This window comes from Microcaecilia unicolor, chromosome 5, assembly GCF_901765095.1.
Source record: "Microcaecilia unicolor chromosome 5, aMicUni1.1, whole genome shotgun sequence".
NCBI lineage: Eukaryota > Metazoa > Chordata > Amphibia > Gymnophiona > Siphonopidae > Microcaecilia > Microcaecilia unicolor.
In genome coordinates, this window is record NC_044035.1 from 14,725,305 (window position 1) to 14,745,276 (window position 19,972).

At 44.3% G+C, this 19,972-nt stretch overlaps 1 protein-coding gene across 1 annotated transcript in view; it reads left to right on the top strand.

The window, feature by feature from the left end:
• Positions 1-19,972, top strand: part of LOC115471043 (actin-binding LIM protein 1-like) — a 264,144-nt gene that overhangs the window by 167,969 nt on the left and 76,203 nt on the right. The window contains exon 2 of the mRNA XM_030204711.1: positions 15,508-15,642. Coding sequence (XP_030060571.1) covers positions 15,508-15,642 — 135 coding nt within the window. The remainder of the gene's footprint in view (positions 1-15,507; positions 15,643-19,972) is intronic.

Sequence of the window (19,972 nt, forward strand, 5' to 3'; positions counted from 1 at the left end):
GTTTGATTTCTATTGTAATCACAGAAATGTGGTATATCAAGTCCTAGCTCCCTTATTTATTGTAAAGGGCTCTTTATTTTGTTAATATTGAGATAGTGTTCACCCCTTTTCTCCTCAGTGAAGGATGAATAAGAACAGGAATTAAACAGAAAGCAATCAACACATAGTATGTTAACCCCTGAAACAGAACATTGCTATCTGGTGGCCTTATATTAAATTGCAGTCTTCAGTACAGTGGCCTACACTCATGGCTGTTACATATCTCAACAAATTTAGGCTGATTTTCAGTGAAACATTCTAGCTAACGAGATTTGGCTGAGTATCAGATTCTTTAGTGAATGTAAACTTGTATTCATAAGTGCTATTTGGCCGCGACGTGCGCAACTCACTTAGCAATTGCAAAGGGGCCTACAGATGGGTGGAACATGCGTAGGAGGGGCTTCCTCTTATGTGCGTAATGTATGCATTTAGGCCTGCCATTGACAAGGCATAGGGGGAAGCCACTGCCGTCTCTGGGGTTAGCAGTATGGAATGTTGCTACTCTTTGGGATTCCGGAATCTTGCTCCTCGTTGGGTTTCCGGAATCTTGCTACTCTTTGGGATTCTAGAATCTTCCTACTCTTTTTGGGGATTCCGGAATCTTCCTACTCTTTGGGATTCTGCCGGGTACTTGTGACCTGGATTGGCCACTGTTGGAGGATGCTGAGCTAGATGGACCATTCTTATGTTCTTATGGGCATGGCTAAATATAGGCACATAGATGCTGATTTGTTCTAGTATTTTAGAACACAGAATCTGAGTGCCCAGAGACTGTTATGGAATTCGGGCTCATTGCGCTGTGTCTAGGTGTCTAACTTTAGCACCCAGTTATAGAATTGCCTCCTTAGGCTTTTGTTGAAAAATCATCTGCACCTCTGTACAGTACTATCATGAAAATCATTCCAGTCATATGGTGAGGTGCGATGAGGTTTGGCAAGTTGGAGGGGCTTTCCAGATAGTTTTCCTGAGATTATTAGATGTTGTTTTCTTTGTGATATTCTGGCTTTCCTTTTCCTGTTGGCAAACTGTCGTGTTGTTCCTGGACAGGCAGAAGATGTGACAACATAGCTTTATGTAGACCCTAAGCCAAGGTCTGCATGCAGAGTTGTCCCTAGGGAAGGAGGAATTGAAGCAGTCACCCTCTGCTTTAGGGGAATCCTTGTACCTTGATCCTCTTCCCTCTCTGTTCTAATTGCAGCACATTTTACTGGTATCTATCTCCTCCTCAACCAGCTTCACTCTGAGGTCTGAACTGTGCGGAGCCTTTCCAGTCCCACACATTCAGACTCCAGACAGAAGCCAGAAGAGGATGAGACACTCTCAGGTACGAAATGCTACTCTCTTCTTGCTAGTTGGAAAGGATTGTGCTGGGGAGAAAGGAAGAGAGTTACAGAGGATTGTGCTGTACAGCCTTCACACCCTCGTGGGTCCCTCTCTATACATATTACTTAGACCAGTGGTGCTCCAACAGATCCATGATCCTTCTTCCTCAACCCAGTCAAGTTTCCTTGTGTAACCATGAGGCCCACCCTATCTATCCTGCGCAGGGCTAGCCCAAGGGTATCTGACACCCTGTGCAGATCTTTAGCATCTGCCAAGATGGCTCAAGGCTCTACCCCACTTAGCTCAGCTTAGCTCTTCCCCTCCCTACCCTCTTCCCCAGGTGGTCAGCATCCAACTTCCCATTCAAACCCTCTCCTCCAGGTAGTCAGCATCCAACTTCCCCACCCTATCCTCTTCCTCAGGTGGCCTACATCCCACTTCCCCTCCCAACCCTCTCCCCCAGGGGGCCAACATCTCCCTACCCTCTCCCCCAGGTGGCTAGCATCCCACTTCCCCTCCCAACCTTGTTCCCTGGGTAGTCAGCATCCCACTTCCCCTCAATACCCTCTCCTAGCATCCAACTTCCCCTCTCCAACCCTCCCCTAACCTCCACTTCCTATCCCCTCATCCTGTCCTCTTCCCTATCCTCATTCCATGTCCTGCATCTCCCCCCCCCCCTCCTTCCTTACCCCTCCACCACTTTCTTTTTTTTAATTTATTTATTTATTAAATTTCAACTTTTCAAGTATACAAACTTGTTCAGAAAAATTGGATATAATGAGGTTACAATATAATAGGCAATATATCATTTATGAAACTTCCCTCAAACCAATACAAGTCCTCAAATTGAGTTCAAAATACAAACATCATTGAAGGTATATTACTAAGAAATAAACACAATTACAAAAGAGTAGCAGAGGTGTAAAGGACACTATGTTCCAATTTCAAACAACATCACTAGTTGAAACTACTGTTTCAGCTGTCTTTCTAGATGTAATAAATGTCTCGAGTTGGGATGGGTCATAAAACCTCCTCCACCACTTTCTTACCTCTTCCTGTACCCAGTAGAAGTTACAATCAGACTCTATGCAGTAATGAGGCCTTTAAACACAGGTCCATATGTGTATTTATTTATTTTGATATTTTGCCTGTCCTCTCAGTAAAGATCTGAACAGGTTACATTAAGGCATACATCGTCCTCTGATTCAGGTGTTCACGTTGGGGGACGGTGAGAGTGGAACACAGCAACACTTAAACACAAGTCTGTATGTAATGGCCTGGTCTGGTGCCGAGTCTGATTGCAACTGCTGTCAAATCTGGGAAGAGGTGGGCAGGGAAAAGAGAGGAGAGGCTCAAGATGAGACAGGATAGGGAAGGAGAGAGGATATGGTGATTTCCAGCTGGGCATTTTGTGCAATGAGACCCTGTGCTGAAATAGCAAGAACTGTGTGAAAATAGCCTGCCTTAACGATAGCCCACATTGATAACTTCCCTTCTTCATCTCACTACACAAACATGAGGACAAGGAGGAGATGGACAGCTACAGACCTGTTGGTCTAGTTTTAATAATGGCATAAGTGCATAAGGACATAAGTGTTGCCACACTGGGACAGACCAAAGGTCCATCAAGCCCAGCATCCTGTTTCCAACAGTGGCCAATCCAGGTCATAAATACCTGGCAGAAACCCAAATAGTAGCAACATTCCACCAGAACCCCAAAGAGTAGCAAGATTCTAGAATTCTAAAGAATAACAAGATTCCATGCAGAATTTCAAAGTGTAGCAACATTCCATTCAGAATCCCAAGTACATAAGTATTGACATACTGGGACAGACCAAACGTCCATCAAGCCCAGCATCCTGTTTCCAACAGTGGCCAATCCAGATCACAAATACCTGGCAAGATCCCAAAAAAGTTCAATACATTTTATTCTGCGTATCCCGGAAATAGCAGTGGATTTTCCCAAGTCAGTTTAATAATGCTCTATGCAGTTTTCCTTTTGCATATATAAATGATTCAAAATGTTATAATGCTCTTAATATTTTCATGTTATTTTCAATTGAGTAAGTCTACCATGTGTACATTTTATCGGTATTGATACTTAGCTCTAATGTTCACTTGTATTCAAGTACTATATGTTAATGAATCCATATTGGATTAATTACTAGTAGGCTCCCTTGGGTACTTTTCAGCATAGATATATCATTGTAGGGGGATCTTTATGAGTTCTCTAGCCTTCACTCAGCAGCTCCGTTAATTATAGACACGCTGTTGGCTGTTTTAGCTCTCTATGCCGTTAGGTTTCTCTCCTGCAATACTCTTCTCTTTATAAACCTCTGGTACCTGCTAATGCAAAGGTGTTCTAGGCTACCCTTTCCATTGTATCTTCTAACCTGACTAAACCTGATCTTGGCCTTCCGTTGACCTTAGTTTCCTGGAATGTACACGGTTTGCGACATCCAGTTAAAAGGAAGAAGGTTCTTGTATATCTTAAAAAGCTAAAGCCAGAGATTAACTTTCTTCAAGAGACACGTATACCTAACTTAACTGCCTTGATTAAATATTACAATTGGATTTCATCTTCCATTGACTGTCCATTAGATGGAAGGAAGAATGGGGTCTCTATTTTATTCCATAAAAATCTAACTGCACAAATAATGGAACACGATATAGATCCACCAGGCAGATGTGTGATTGTTAAAATCTCTGTTCATAGCACACATGTGTTTTTAATCAATGTTCACGCTCCAAACTCTGACTCACCCAACTTTTTTATGTCCCTCCGTTCAAAAAATACAAACTTTTGATTCCATTCCATCACTATTATTTTAGTAGGGGACTTTAATTTTCCAATGGATATCTGGTTAGGTAGACATTTTCACTTGAAAGTAACACCCACTAATCCTCTGTCACTTTAACTTCATTAACATTGCAATCAAACCTGTCAGATCTTTGGAGATTACTACCTACTACTTCAAGGGAATATACTTTTTTTTTCCTCTCCACAAAATAGATTTTCCAGACTGGATTATTTTTTAATATCACATCCATTGATAAACTCCACCTCAGCATCTAATATTTCACCTATACTCATCTCAGATCATGCGCCAATTTCTCTGACTTTAAAATGGGAATCACCAGCTCTGTTTAAATCTCCCCTAAGGAGACTCCACCTTAGTCTTTTAAGTGACGAGCAGGTTAAAACTCGTATAGAACTTTTTATAAAGGAGTTCTTTCAGTTTAATAATACTTCTCAATTACCTATAACGACCAGCTGGGAAGCCTTTAAAGTCGTGGGTTTTGGGGGGGGGGGATTTGGGGGGCTCAGCACCCAAGGTAAGGGAGCTATGCACCTGGGAGCAATTTTTGAAGTCCACTGCAGTGCCCCCTAGGGTGCCCGGTTGGTGTCCTGGCATGTCAGGGGGTCCAGTGCACTACAAATGCTGGCCCTTCCCACGACCAAATGCCTTGGATTTGGCCGGGTTTGAGATGGTCGACCTCAGTTTCCGTTATCGGCGAAAACCGATGCTGGCTATCTCAAACCCGGCCATCTCTAACATTTGGCCGGCCCCAACCGTATTATCGAAACGAAAGATGGCCGGCCATCTTTTTCGATAATATGGTTCTGGACCTCTCTTTGCGGCGCCGACCATATAGATGGCCTCCGCCGTTCGATTATGCCTCTCCAGGTTACTATGTATAGGTGGTGTCTCTTTTTTCCCGATTTGTGTACCTATCATAAAGCTATCATTCTTCAACAAGGATATAATTGTTTTTTTGATGATCCTGATTATATCCCGTTAGTTATTGAAGGCCTTATTCTAAAACACTTTAAACCATATCATTTAATATCTAGCTCTTCATCTCCAGTTTGCAAAATAGATTCTGTAATTGTTTCTAATGTCAAATGCTTAATTGAATTTGATAGCTCAATGTCTCATCCTATTAATTCCATATCCACAAGACTATATGGAGTAATCCACATGTTCTTATTAATAAAACTCTTTATGGAAGGAATGGATAGACAAAGGAATATGGACTCTTAAAGATATCCTGAATGAAGATAACAAATCTTTATTATCATTTCCACTACTCCAAACACATAAGTACGTAAGTATTGACATACTGGGGCAGACCAAAGGTCCATCGAGCCCAGCATCCTGTTTCCAACAGTGGCCAATCCAGGTCACAAATTCCTAACAAGATCCCAAAAAAGAACAAAACATTTTATACTGCTTATCCCAGAAATAGTGGATTTTCCCCAAGTCCATTTAATAACGTTCTATGGACATTTTCCTTAGGAAGCCGTTCAAACCTTTTTTAAACTCCGCTAAGCTAACCACCTTTACCACATTCTCTAGCAACGAATTCCAGAGTTTAATTACACGTTCAGTGAAGAAAGATTTTCTCCAATTCGTTTAAAATTTACTACTTTGTAGCTTCATCGCATGCCCTCTAGTCCTAGTAGTTTTGGAAAGCGTAAACAGACGCTTCACATCTACCCGTTCAACTCCACTCATTATTTTAAAGACCTCTATCATATCTTCCCTCAGCCGCCTTTTCTACAAGCTGAAGAGCCCTAGCCGCTTTAGCCTTTCCTCATAGGGAAGTCGTCCCATCCCCTTTATCATTTTTGTCGCCCTTCTCTATTACAGCAAATAGCTACAGATACAACACTGTGGGACCCCTGGAAATGGCTTGCGTTGCGGTAATCGGGCATCGCCATGCGTTGCCTGGTTACTGCTGGGTTAGTGCGGGAGCCCTTATTGCCATCTCAATAGGTGGAGGTAAGGGCTTCCCATTGCATGGCCATGCGGTAAGAGTTTTCTTACCGCATGGCCATGTGTGCCTGGGGTTCCTTTTACCCACTACAGTAAAAAGGGCCCTGGCACATGGGAAAAATGGCCCCCCATCGCCAGTGCAGGCCCCTTTTTCTCGCAGCTTGGCAGAAGGGCCCCTGTATAGCTCCACAAAACCCTATAACCTCAATGATACCAAATAAACCATCTATGCTTTCCATGACGCAAATCCTTATCACCAAAGGTTATAAGGCCTCTGCTATATATAGGCATTTAATATCTTGCTCATATAAACAAATCCCAGGTCTTCAAAAGTCACGGCAACTGAATGTGATTTATCAGAATAGCAATCGTCTCGCATGTGGACTTCAGTAATAAAACCGTCGGTGTCTTCATCATTTCTTCAGTCAATGTACTTTTTATACCATAGATCTTTATGGACACCTCGTAAGCTTTTCTGCGCTAGACTAACTTCTACTAACAAGGGTTGGAACTGTAGTGTTGAAATAGGAACTCGAATATGAATATACGAAGACCTTCTGGAATGATGTTTGGCTTGTGGTTAAGAAGATCTTCAATCTTAATTGTACTCTCTCTTTCTCTATAACCATTTTCAAATACTGCCCTCCACAGATCACTCTCCCGGACTCTCATTATAAGTTGTTTGATATTTTATTATCTATAGTACAAAAGCTTAATTATCACACTGGAAACCATCCAGATTTTTCAGTGTTCACTTTTGGTGGCAATCTGTACGTCAGCACCAGAAGCTTGAATTTTCGATTGCAGAAAAGTATGGTACGATCCTAAGTAAAAGGAAATTGTGCTCACCGATGGAAGTCTGTTAGATGCTTGAAGTCTAATTAATACCAATACTGTTATGTCTAACATATTTACCCCTCTCCTTAAGTCGCTTCACTGGCTCCCTATCCGTTTTCGCATCCTGTTCAAACTTCTTTTACTAACCTATAAATGTACTCACTCTGCTGCTCCCCAGTATCTCTCCACACTCGTCCTTCCCTACACCCCTTCCCGTGCACTCCGCTCCATGGATAAATCCTTCTTATCTGTTCCCTTCTCCACTACTGCCAACTCCAGACTTCACGCCTTCTGTCTCGCTGCACCCTACGCCTGGAATAAACTTCCTGAGCCCCTACGTCTTGCCCCATCCTTGGCCACCTTTAAATCTAGACTGAAAGCCCACCTCTTTAACATTGCTTTTGACTCGTAACCACTCGCCTCCACCTACCCTCCTCTCTTCCTTCCCGTACATATTAATTGATTTGATTTGCTTACTTTATTTTTTGTCTATTAGATTGTAAGCTCTTTGAGCATGGACTGTCTTTCTTCTATGTTTGTGCAGCGCTGCGTATGCCTTGTAGCGCTATAGAAATGCTAAATAGTAGTAGTAGTAGTAGTAGTAGTAGTACAGGCACCCGGTCAAAAGAAACAAGTCAAAAGAAACCAGAGAAAAGAAACCAGACAAAAAAAAGTTCCCGACATGAAAGTCCCTGACAAAATAGACTCCCGACAGAAGGGCCTGATGAAATAGATTTATTTTTGAATGGTACAAATTTGAAGGGTACAAAGAAGTGGAGGAGCCATAAATTACTGAGAAAGTCCTGACACCTGCCTACGGCTTGACTTCACTATCCGCACTTGGTATCTAGTGAGAATCATAAATCTGGTTTGTTGTGGGTTTTTTTGGGGAGGCTTTTTTTTGTCATGGTCTGTTTTGGTTTTAGTCTATTTTGTTGGGTTTTTTTTTGTATGGTCTATTATGTCGGGGTGCCATATAGTATATCTCTCTGTCTGTAACTTCACCTATTTGCAGTGTATCTGATAATTAGTTTTTCCCCCCTCTTTTATTGTTGTTGCTGTGTTTTTCTAATGTTGTCAAACTTCAATAAAATTTTAGGGGGGGGGGGGAAGTACCGGCACTTAGGGCATATTTTATTTTATTTATTAATTTATTGCATTTGTATCCCACATTTTCCCACCTCTTTGCAGGCTCAATGTGGCTTACAATACATCATGAATAATGGAATTATATAAGAAAATAGGCATTTAGTATTACAGAAGGATCTTGGGTAACATTATAATGATAAAGCATGATAGTAGTATAACAAGCAGATATATAGTAAGACAATTCTGGATGTATGTGGAGGAGTTCACATTTGTTGATCTTTGTGGAATGCCTTGTTAAAGAGATGGGTCTTCAGTAGTTTGCGGAAGTTAGTTAATTCATAAATCGTTTTTAAGTTGCGCAGCAGCGCGTTCCAGAATTGTGTGCTCAGGTATGAAAAGGTTGACACATGCGCTAGTTAGTTTGTATTTTACTAAGGCGCACTCACGTTTTTAACGCACGCTAAAATTGTTGGTTTCGCTAAACATTAGAGTCGCCCTTAGGAATGCATTGGCATCTCTAACGTTTAGCGCGCCCCCAAATTTAAGCGTACGCCAAAAATGTGAGTGCGCCTTAGTAAAAAAAAACCCTCTTAGAGACTTGCACGGGCTTCCTTCTGCTTCCAAAACAAATCAAAACTGGCAAATTTTAAAGAGAAAATCACAAGAAATCCTTTCTTCAAACCTCCCAACGCCAGCTCCCAACTGGCGGTAGGTTTCCAGCGTTAAGAGCAGGATTTGTTTTGTGTGCTATTCTCTGAGCATTTGGAGGGAATAGCGAACGACCTCATTAACGTCTGTTTGACTACATTTAAGTACAATTTGCCGCCATCTTCGGTACGCATGTTGTTTCCTGCGCTAAAGCCCCTTGAGCATTCTGCGCAGATTAACGCCAGTGCTTGTCCAGCGCTAATTGGCTCTAATACCTGTGACATTGAGGCCCAGAAGCCCGCAGTACAGTGGGCCTTTAGCATTGATCCAGTGATTGGTTGATACACTTGTTCGTTGTTACACTTGTTCACGCTTTCCAAAAATACTAGGACTAGGGGGCATGCGATGAAGTTACAATGTAGTAAATTTAAAATGAATCGGAGAAAATGTTTCTTCACTCAACATGTAATTAAACGCTGGAATTCGTTGCCAGAGAATGTGGTAAAGACGGTTAGCTTAGTGGAGTTTAAAAAAGTTTTGGACGGCTTCCTGAAGGAAAAGTCCATAGACCGTTATTAAGTGGACTTGGGGAAAATCCACTATTTCTGGGATAAGCAGTATAAAATGTTTTATACATTTTTGGGATCTTGCCGGGTATTTGTGACCTGGATTGGCCACTGTTGGAAACAGGATGCTGGGCTCGATGGACCTTTGGTCTGCCCCAGTTTGGCAATACTTATGTACTTATGTACTGAATAATTTCTAGGGTTATTTCCAGCCCTTATGTATTGGCCGATTAACTTCTTGTCCAGTATGACCATTGGCTGCTTCACTGATTATTATTTGCTAATGGTTCCAACTTCCATGAGAGGTATTTGTACCTTGAGTCACTCTAATTCTTATCTTGCCTATTCCTGTTTCTTGGTATTCAGCTCCAGTTAAGGTGGAGCTGTGTTTCTGAGGTTATCTACTAGATGGGAAAAGCCCTGAAATACTACTTCCTTTACTAAGAGGGTGGTGGATGCCTGGAATCACCTTCCTGTGACAACATTTAATTCTACTTGGGACAGATACAGAGAGCAGGAGAGAGGGAACAGACCTGGGGTTTTAGTCCATGTATAGGCAGTGGCATCACCAGACCTGATATTTGGAGGGAGGGTCAGACTTAACATGGGTGGGGGCACTAGGCATTTAGGTATGAGTAGTGCTTGGCGGACTCCTAAATAATGTCTTAGAGTGCACTGCCCAACAGCTGTCATGCAGCAATATAACCCCCCCCCACACACACACACACTTATGGAAATTTTGGAAACACTACTACTACTACTATTAAACATTTCTATAGTGCTACTAGACTTACGCAGCGCTGTTCAAATGAACATGAAAAGACAGTCCCTGCTCAACAGAGCTTACAATCTAAATTGGACAGACGAACAGACAGCTAGGGGTGGGAAACACTAGCAACAAGACCACCAGAGTGGACAATGTTCTCACGAATGTATCCCACGAATGTTCTCACGAGCGAAAGAGTAACATAGTAACATAGTAGATGACGGCAGAAAAAGACCTGCACGGTTCATCCAGTCTGCCCAACAAGATAAACTCATATGTGTATACCTTACCTTGATTTGTACCTGCCTTTTTCAGGGCACAGACCGTACAAGTCTGCCCAGCAGTATTTCCCGCCTCCCATCACCGGCTCTGGCCCAGACCGTATAAGTCTGCCCTCCACTATCCTCACCTCCCAACCAACAACCTCTCTTCCCCCACCTGCTCCGCCACCCAATTTCGGCTAAGCTTCTGAGGAGTGGGAACAGAACCAGGCTGTTGAATAAAACACACCGGAAACAGTCAGAGTTCAAAAAGAAATGTATTAATTGTAGACTCTACAAGGTACCCTGTTTCGGCAACTACAAGTGCCTTCTTCAGGAGTCTTCTTATTTGTCTTGAAAACGTACCGCATAAAGTCACAGAGGATAAAATATTCTGGTCTTAAAAAAAGACCTTTGGGTTGACACAGAGAGTGCTAGAGTAGCCCTGCTTGTCTTTTTAAAGAACAGAATATTGTATCCTCTATGACTCTATCCGGTACGTTTTTGAGACAAGTAATAAGACCAGGGCCGCCGAGAGGGGGGAGGGGGCAAAATTCCCCGGGCCTCCAGGGGGGCCCAGCGCTGGGGTCAGGCCGCTGGCGCTGCAGTTCCCGGTCTCACCTGCCTGCCTCCTCGGCTCCGGGCCCCCTGCATTCGAAGCAGCAGTCACAGATCGACTCCCTTCGGGCCTTCCCTCCCTGTGTCCCTCCCTAGCGGAAACCGGAAGTTACATCAGACGAGGGCGGGACACAGGGAGGGAAGGCCAGAAGAGAGGTGATCCGCGACTCAAGAGAGGCAGCGACTGACGCTTTGAATGCAGGGGGCCTGGAGCCGTGGAGGCAGGCAGGTGAGACTGGGGACTGCAGCGATGGGGGGCGGCAGGGGGAGCGATGGTGGGTGGCAGCAGCGGGGGGGGGGGGGGGGGGTGTGGAGGCGGGGCGGCCTTGCCCTGGGCCCGGCCTAGTCTCTTGGCGGCCCTGAATAAGACTCCTGAAGAAGGCACTTGTAGTGCCGAAACAGAGTACCTTGTAGAGTCTACAATTAATAAATTTCTTTTTGAACTCTGACCGTTTCCGCTCTGTTTTATTGAAGAGCCTGGTTCTGTTCCTACTCCTCTTTTGCTCTTGAAAACTTTGGAAACACTTACATTTTTAAATATAGTCACATTATCCTACAGCTTAGACTTTGCCGTTATAGTAGACTTGAGTCTGGTCAGCATCTCAACACACATCACAGTGTTGCTTTTTAAGCTTTATGTTTAGAAGACACAGACTTTGTCTACATTTTGTAATGCCGCTACATAGGTCTTTTTAAAGACCCATCTTTGGTGTCACAAGATTGAAAAGACACGACATTGAAGATGTTGTTATCTGTTCCTGATCAAAAGGCTCCTGAAGCAGGCCGTAGGCTGAAACACAATTCTATGTCGAGTCTATGGGGTCCTTTTACTAAGCTGCGCTGAAAAATGGCTTGCAGTAGTGTAGGAGCGGGTTTTGGGTGCGCGCAGAATTGTTTTTCAGCGCACCTGTAAAAAAAGGCCTTTAAAAAAAAAAATTTTTGCCGAAAATGGACGTGCGGCAAAATGAAAATTGCCACGCGTCCATTTTGGGTCTGAGACCTTACCGCCAGCCATTGACCTAGCGGTAAACCAGCTCATTTTTGAAAGAGAAGGGTGCCCATCTTCCGACACAAATCGGGGGATGGGCGCTCTTCTCTCAGGTGCAGCCAAATTGGCATAATCGAAAGCCGATTTTGGCCGCCCTCAACTGCAGTCCGTCGCAGGAGTGGCCAAAGTTTAAGGGGGGCGTGTCGGAGGCATAGCGAAGGGCGCTCTCAGGTGATGATGGAAAAAAGAAGGGCGGCCCTGATGAGCATTTGGCCGGTTTTACTTGGCCCATTTATTTTCAGGACCAAGCCTCAAAAAGTTGCCCGAACTGACCAGATGACCACTGGAGGGAATCGGGGATGACCTCCCCATACTCCCCCAGTGGTCACCAACCCCCTCCCACCCTAAAAAAAAAAAAAATTAAAAATTTTTTTTTCCAGCCTCAAATGTCATACCCAGCTCCATGACAGCAGTATGCAGGTCCCTGGAGCAGTTTTAGTGGGTACTGCAGTGCACTTCAGGCAGGCGGACCCAGGCCCATCCCCCCCTACCTGTTACACTTGTAGTGGTAAATGTGAGCCCTCCAAAACCCACCCGAAACCCACTGTACTCACATGTAGGTGCCCCCCTTCACCCATAAGTGCTATGGTAGTGGTGTACAGTTGTGGGGAGTGGGTTTTGGGGGGGTTGGGGGGCTCAGCACCCAAGGGAAGGGAGCTATGTACCTGGGAGCAATTAATGAAGTTCACTAGGGTGCCCGGTTGGTGTCCTGGCATGTGAGGGGGGGCCAGTGCACTACGAATGCTGGCCCCTCCCACGATCAAATGCCTTGGATTTGGGCGTTTTTGAGATGGGCGCTCTCCATTTCCATTATTGGCAAAAACCGAGTTCGCCCATCTCTAATGTCGACCTAAATGTTGGGATTTGGGCGGGCTGGACCGTATTATCGAAACGAAAGATGGGCACCCATCTTTTTCGATAATACGGTCGGTTCCGCCCCTTCCCTAGTTTGCCCTTAGAGATGGCCGCCCATGTTCGATTATGGCCCTCCACGTCTCATGTGGTAACCGGGCGGTAATGACCTACATGAGCCAAATGCCACTTGGTTCTATCTCAGATCTCTTTAGCGCAGAGCATGGAAGGTCGATGGCCAGAGAATAGTGCTGCAGGTCAGCTGATCAGACTGGGGTTGGGGTGGGGGGTGGGGAAGGTACCAGATGGTTTTTATCAACATGCAGTAAACTAGCTGTGTGTTTTGATGGTAGTGAAATCTGTTCATCTCCTCAGGCCTCGGTTTATAAGGGGAAGAAGGAGGAGGGGTTGATGTGGTTTGGGCAACGTTGCTACTGATTATTCCTGGGACAATGTGTTCTCATGTAATGACAGGAAATCTTCAAAGAGCTGAGGCATGTTGTGCCTTAGGGCAAACCTTGAACACCCAGAGAAGAAGAGTTTAAAAATGCCAAAAAGCTCCTTAGCAGAGCTACTGCTCATTAAAGTCGAACCGTTTCTGTGCCTGCAGGAGGATATTAGCACTCGGTGTACAGCGGAATTACAAAAAGTTTCAAAGAAGAGCAACCAAGATGATAAAGGGGCTGGAACTCCTCTCGTATGAGTAGAGGAATGTGGTAGCCGTGTTAGTCCACTCTTAAGGTTATCAATAGAAATCAAACAAAATAAAACATGGAAAAGAAAATAAGATGATACCTTTTTTATTGGACATAACTTAATACATTTCTTGATTAGCTTTTGAAGGTCGCCCTTCTTTGTCAGATCGGAAATAACTAAGCAAATGTGGTAGCAGATAGTATTTCCGATCTGACGAAGAAGGGCAACCTTCGAAAGCTAATCAAGAAATGTATTAAGTTATGTCCAATAAAAAAGGTATCATCTTATTTTCTTTTCCATGTTTTATTTTGTTTGATTTCTATAGATTCTACATGGAATGTTGCTATTCCACTAGCAACATTCCATGTAGAAGTCAGCCCTTGTAGATCACCAATGTGGCCGCGCAGGCTTCTGTTTCTGTGAGTCTGACGTCCTGCACGTACGTGCAGGACGTCAGACTCACAGAAACAGAAGCCTGCGCAGCCTTCTACATGGAATGTTGCTAGTGGAATAGCAACATTCCATGTAGAATCTCCAATAGTAGCAACATTCCATGTAGAATCTCCAATAGTATCTATTTTACTGTCATAGTAATGCTTGAATGTTTTCACTTATATACACTGTCAGCTAGCACATTTGCTTATTTCCGATCTGACGAAGAAGGGCAACCTTCGAAAGCTAATCAAGAAATGTATTAAGTTATGTCCAATAAAAAAGGTATCATCTTATTTTCTTTTCCATGTTTTATTTTGTTTGATTTCTATTGATAACCTCTCGTATGAGGAAAGGCTTAAAGAGGTTAGGGCTCTTCAGCTTGGAAAAGAGACAGGCCGAGGGGGGGATGTGATTGAGGTCTACAAAATCCTGAGTGGTGTAGAAAGGGTAAAAGTAAACAGATTTTTCTCTCTTTCAAAAAAAAAAAACCAAAAACCAGGGGACAATCAATGAAGTTACAAGGAAATACTTTTAAAACAAATTATTGTTATTATTATTAACATTGGTATAGCGCTACCAGACGCACGCAGCGCTGAACACCTGACATAGAGAGACAGTCCCTGCTCAATAGAAAGAAATATTTTTTCACTCAACGATTAGTTAAGTTCTGGAACTTGTTGCCAGAGGATATGGTAATAGCGGTTAGCATATCTGGATTTTAAAAAGGTTTGCACAAGTTCCTGGAGGAAAAGTCCGTAATCTGCTCTTGAGATAGACATGGGGTAGGCCACTGCTTGTCCCTGGGATCAGTAGCTTGGAATGTTGATACTGTTTGAGTTTCTGTCAGGTGCCTGTGACTTGGATTGGCCACTGTTGGAAGCAGAATACTGGGCTACATGGACCATTGGTCTGACCCAGTATGGTTATTCTTATGTACTGGCCAGGCTCTGCTTTCACTGCCCAGCCCCATTCTTGCCTATAGTAATGGGATTTAGCAGTGGTATCCTGGGATCTGACCATTTGCATTTGTAGCTTTCTTTTGTTGCATTAAACTCCGTGGGACAGCACTTTACAAAGCCAGAAAACTCATCAATGATTTTATGGTGAGAACACTAAAAGGAAATTTTAAGACTATCCAGGAATGTAAGACCTTTGAAGTCAAAATGATGAAATATTTTGACACCTACCAGACAGGACTTAACAAAGATCTTGGTTTTCTATCCCACTATAAACCATAAAATTCTACTGCTTTGTCACGCTCGTATCACCCTCCATCTCTCCCTGTCTCTCACCCACCCAGCTCCCCCTGTTTCTCACCTAACCCACCCCTCCCTCTTCCCCGTGAGACTGTCATTGGAATGCTTTTATGTTTCACTTATATATTCTAATGACGTTTGTCAACATTTGCTCATTTCTGATCTGAAGAAGCGTTACCTTTGAAAACTAATTTTCAAAAAAATGTATTAAGTTAGTCCAATAACTTATTTCTATTTGTGACCTTTAAAAGTGGACTAACACGGCTACCACACCACTTGGCTTTCTTTTGCAGTGGCCCACCCTCAGGACCCCAACCATGCTACCGAGAAGCCGATCATTCACTGCCAGAAGTGCGGAGAGCCCTGCAAAGGAGAAGTGCTGAAAGTCCAGGCCAAACACTTCCACATCAAGTGCTTTACCTGCAAAGGTAAGACGGCAGCGCTGGATTCCGAGGACAAGAATCACTTCAGATTTGTGCTGTTCATAGAAAGAGGATTTTAGGGTTCTGTGCTAAGAACGACCTTTACAGAATACTAGCTTACGGGTAAACTTTGGAAGTGGCACCTAAAAATCAGTGCTGAAAATTTTATGTGCTGAATGCTATCCTATAAAGGGTCTGTATGTGGTATAAAATAGCGCCGCACTGACCATTACGCCTGCTAAAAGCAAGTGTAAATGCTGGCACCTAAATTAGGTGCGGTTCGGCTGAATAAATTATTGATGCACGTAAAAGTTTGGAATGTCCTGGCCACACCCCCCCATAATGTATGTGTGTGAGAATTTACGCGCAAATCGTTATAGGGGCGGTGAGAGAGGATCTGTGACCACTGGGAGAGTAAGGGGGGAGGGTTATGCCTTAATCTCTCCAGTGGTTGTTTAGTCATTTACAGGCAGATGATCAAAAGCAGACGCCGGCGCTAGAGGCTGTTAGCGCCATACTAGCGCAGGCGTTTGCTACCGCCCCATGCTCAGAGCCCTCGAGCGCGTGAAACAATGCACTTGAGGGCTCTTAGCGCAAGTAGCATGCAAATGCATGCTAAACAGGGCTCTTAGCGCAAGTAGTTTGCAAATGCATGCTAATCAGCGCTTAACGCATTCATCCCCAATGATCAGTGACCAGCTCCGAGCTGGCGTTAGGGTTTGCAGATCATTGGGGAGGAATGGTGAGCCCTGTCCAGCATGCATTTGCATGCTGGCAGGCCCTCATCCCCCCCCCCCCTAAAGCAAACCTGCCAGTGAGGGCAGTTGAGGACGTCCAAAATTGTATTTTTCTATGAGAAAGACGTCTTTCTCATAGAAACATCCAATTTTGGACGTCCTTAACTGCCCATTGCGGAAACGTCCAAATTTTGGACATCCTCAACTGCCCCGTCGCTATAATACTACTACTACTATTTAACATTTCTAAAGCGCTACTAGGGTTACGCAGCGCTGTACAATTTAACATAAGAGGACAGGCCCTGCTCAAAGAGCTTACAATCTAAAGGACAAGTGAGTGCTATACCTCCAACACCCCCTTGAAATTTGTCCGTCCCTGCAACGTCCTGTCCTAGTTGAGGACGTCCATCTTCCAATTTAAAGATGGGCGTCCTTCTCTTTTCATTGGTCTCCAGCCCAGACCTGTCAAACAAGTGCAGGAGGATTGTGCTGAGCGCACGCTCAGGCACAATTCTCCCGCACTTCTACCCCATCATCAGAGATAATTGCGCTGCTTAAATTTGCATGCATTATCTCTGACCATAGGTCTAATAGCACCCCGCGCTGTTCCAGCGCTATTTTAGAGCGCTGTTTGGAACAGCGCGGGGCTTATGATCATCTGCCTGTCAGGGCACCTTTTGGTCACTTATTCGTGGTTAAAGCAGGTCTAGCCAAAAATTTCTTAATTTTTGGTCCTAGACGGTTTCGTTTCGTTGCATTATTGCAGAAAAACATCTTATCTTTTGGGGCTACCCTTGTCCTGCCCAAAACACTCCCCCTTGAAATGTGGACAAACTGTGGAGAAAAAGTTTTTACACTAGCACAGATGTTCAAATATTTGAAAGGTATTAATCTGCAAACAAACCTTTTCCGGAGACGGGAAGGTGGTAGAACTAGAGGACATGAATTGAGGTTGAAGAGGGGCAGACTCAGGACTAATGTCGGGAAGTATTTTTTCACGGAGAAGGGTGGTGGATATGTGGAATGCCCTCCCGCGGGAGGTGGTGGAGATGAAAACGGCAATGGAATTCAAACGTGTGTGGGATAAACACAAAGTTGCGCATGGAATTACTGAATACGGCCTAAGTGCGCCCTAGTTGGTTGCCGGCATTTACACCTAGTTTCAGCGTCCAAACTTTAGGTGCGGAATCCACGCTAAACGCTTTTCTATATAAAGTGTACACCCTTTATAGAGTAACGCATAGGGCCTGATTCTATATATAGCGCCTAAAATTAACACTCATTAGGCAATCGCGCCTAAGCGAATTCTCAATACCATGCGTAAATCTACACGTGGTATTTATTTATTTATTTGTTGCATTTGTATCCCACATTTTGCCACCTATTTGCAGGCTCAATGTGGCTTACATTGCTCCGTCATGGCGATCGCCATTTCCGGAGTGAGAGATACAAGTGGTATTACATTAGAGATCATGATTGGCATAGATTAAACAGTCAAGTATAAAGAGTTTATATTCGGGATTAGAGATAGAGTGGTATTGCGTTAAAGTTCATTCGTGCTAGAGTAGACTTTGGTAATCACGTATAGAGAATTGGGTTTTATCTAGATCGGGCTTAAGATTCGTTGTCTGGTAATTGGGCTGTATCATTGTGGTATGCCTTTTTGAACAGCTTGGTCTTCAGTGATCTCCGAAAGTTAGTTAGGTCACGGATTTTTCTCACGGCAAGTGGTAGTGCATTCCATGGCTGCGTGCTTATGTAGGGGAAGCTGGATGCATATGTTAATTTATAATTTAGCCCTTTGCAGCTAGGATGGTGGAGATTCAGGAATGTGCGTGCTGATCTTTTAGTGTTCCTGGGTGGTAAGTCTATGAGGTCTGACGTGTAGACTGGGGCCTCTCCATAAATGATTTTATGGACCAGAGTTCAGACCTTTAGAATATGCTTCGGCATAGTTCATGCGACTAAATCTACACGCATCCATTTACACCAACGAAAAACTGGCGTAAATCCCTGCGCATAGATTTACACGCAATATTTTATAACAACGTGTGTAGATTTTGGAACACTCATGAAACGCCCATTACTAGGCCCCTCTTTGCCTGCGCGTGTTAGAATTTAGGCGCAGTACATTACAGAATACGCTTAGCAATGGATGCATGTAAATTCTAATTTTTGCCAATTAGTGCTCATTGTTGCTTGTTAAGAGCTGTTAACAACACTGATTGGCTTGTTAAAACAATCTATGCGTGTAGTTATAGACAGGGGCGTAGCCAGACCTCACGGTGGGAGGGGGCCAGAGCCCGAGGTTGGGGGCACATTTTGAGTGCCGCCCCACCACCCCCCTCGCCTCACTGCCCCGCCTCACTCCCTCACAAATACCTTTGCTGGTGGGGGTCCCCAACCCCCGCTAGCCGAAGCCTTCTTCAGCGCCGGTCTCCGGTGCAACCGCGTTTGCTGCCTGCCCCCTGCTCTTCTTTCTTCTTGCTCCTCCTGTGTGTGTGTGACAGATACCTCCCCCCCTCCCTCTGTGGTCTCAGGACCCCCTCCCAATGTCTCCCCTCTTTCTTTCTGCATCCTTCGATCCAGTGTCTCCTTTTTTTTCCCAAGAAGGAAGAAGAGCAGGGGGCAGGCAGAGAGCGTGGCTGCGCCAGAGACCGGCGCTGAAGAAGGCTTCAGCTGGTGGGGGTTGGGGACCCCCGCCAACCAAACCTGGGGCCCGGATGAAATTTGCGGGGGCCCAGGCCCCCGTGGCTCCCCGTATCTACGCCCCTGGTTATAGAATATGCCTAGATTTATGCATAGAATCGCGTGTAACTCTAGGCGCACTACATAGAATCTGGGGACAAAGTGCATATTTTTTTGGTGCAGTTTATAGAATCCCCTTCATAGTGGGTAGGTAGGAAGAATGTAGGGCACACAGAGAGAAACGTGAAGCTCCCAGTTCCTATTATCGTATGAGGTCCTGTGTGGGGAGCTGCTCTGGGATTAGGTGATGTGCGCAGTTACTCATCCTGCAGCCTGCTAGCGAGCTCATGTTATGCCGTCTTGCCTGATCCACGTACATAAGTCACTGGTGGACAAACTGGTTATGTTTTATGAAATTTACTGTCCCGCTTGACTCTCAGAGCTCAGCAGTGTACAATAAAATCGAATGACATACACATAAAAACTTGAAAAGAACACCATCACTACAACAGAAAAGAACATAAAACCTTTACACAAGAAACATTCATCCAATGTAGACTTAATACACACATAAGACAAAAAATATGCAGATCATAAAATATAAAATTAAATTGGGCACTCCCATGGCATCGGCTGTCTATTCCCCATGAGCCTGTGCTCCAAAAGCAGTAACAAAATAAAAAAAGTTTTCAAAAATGACTTTAACTTCAGTGAACATTTAGGAAAGGTGCAGGCAGCAGGTCACTTTTTCCACCCTAGGAAGACACGCAGCCCTGGATCCTGCACTTGTGGCCCAGTATCCCCCTCGTGACATTTCACTGGTCACTACCTTTTAACAGTGTTTACTTCTGTCTGTGGCTTATCGGTAGGACATGGAACCAATCTGTGCTGTAGGCCGTTAATGAATGGCC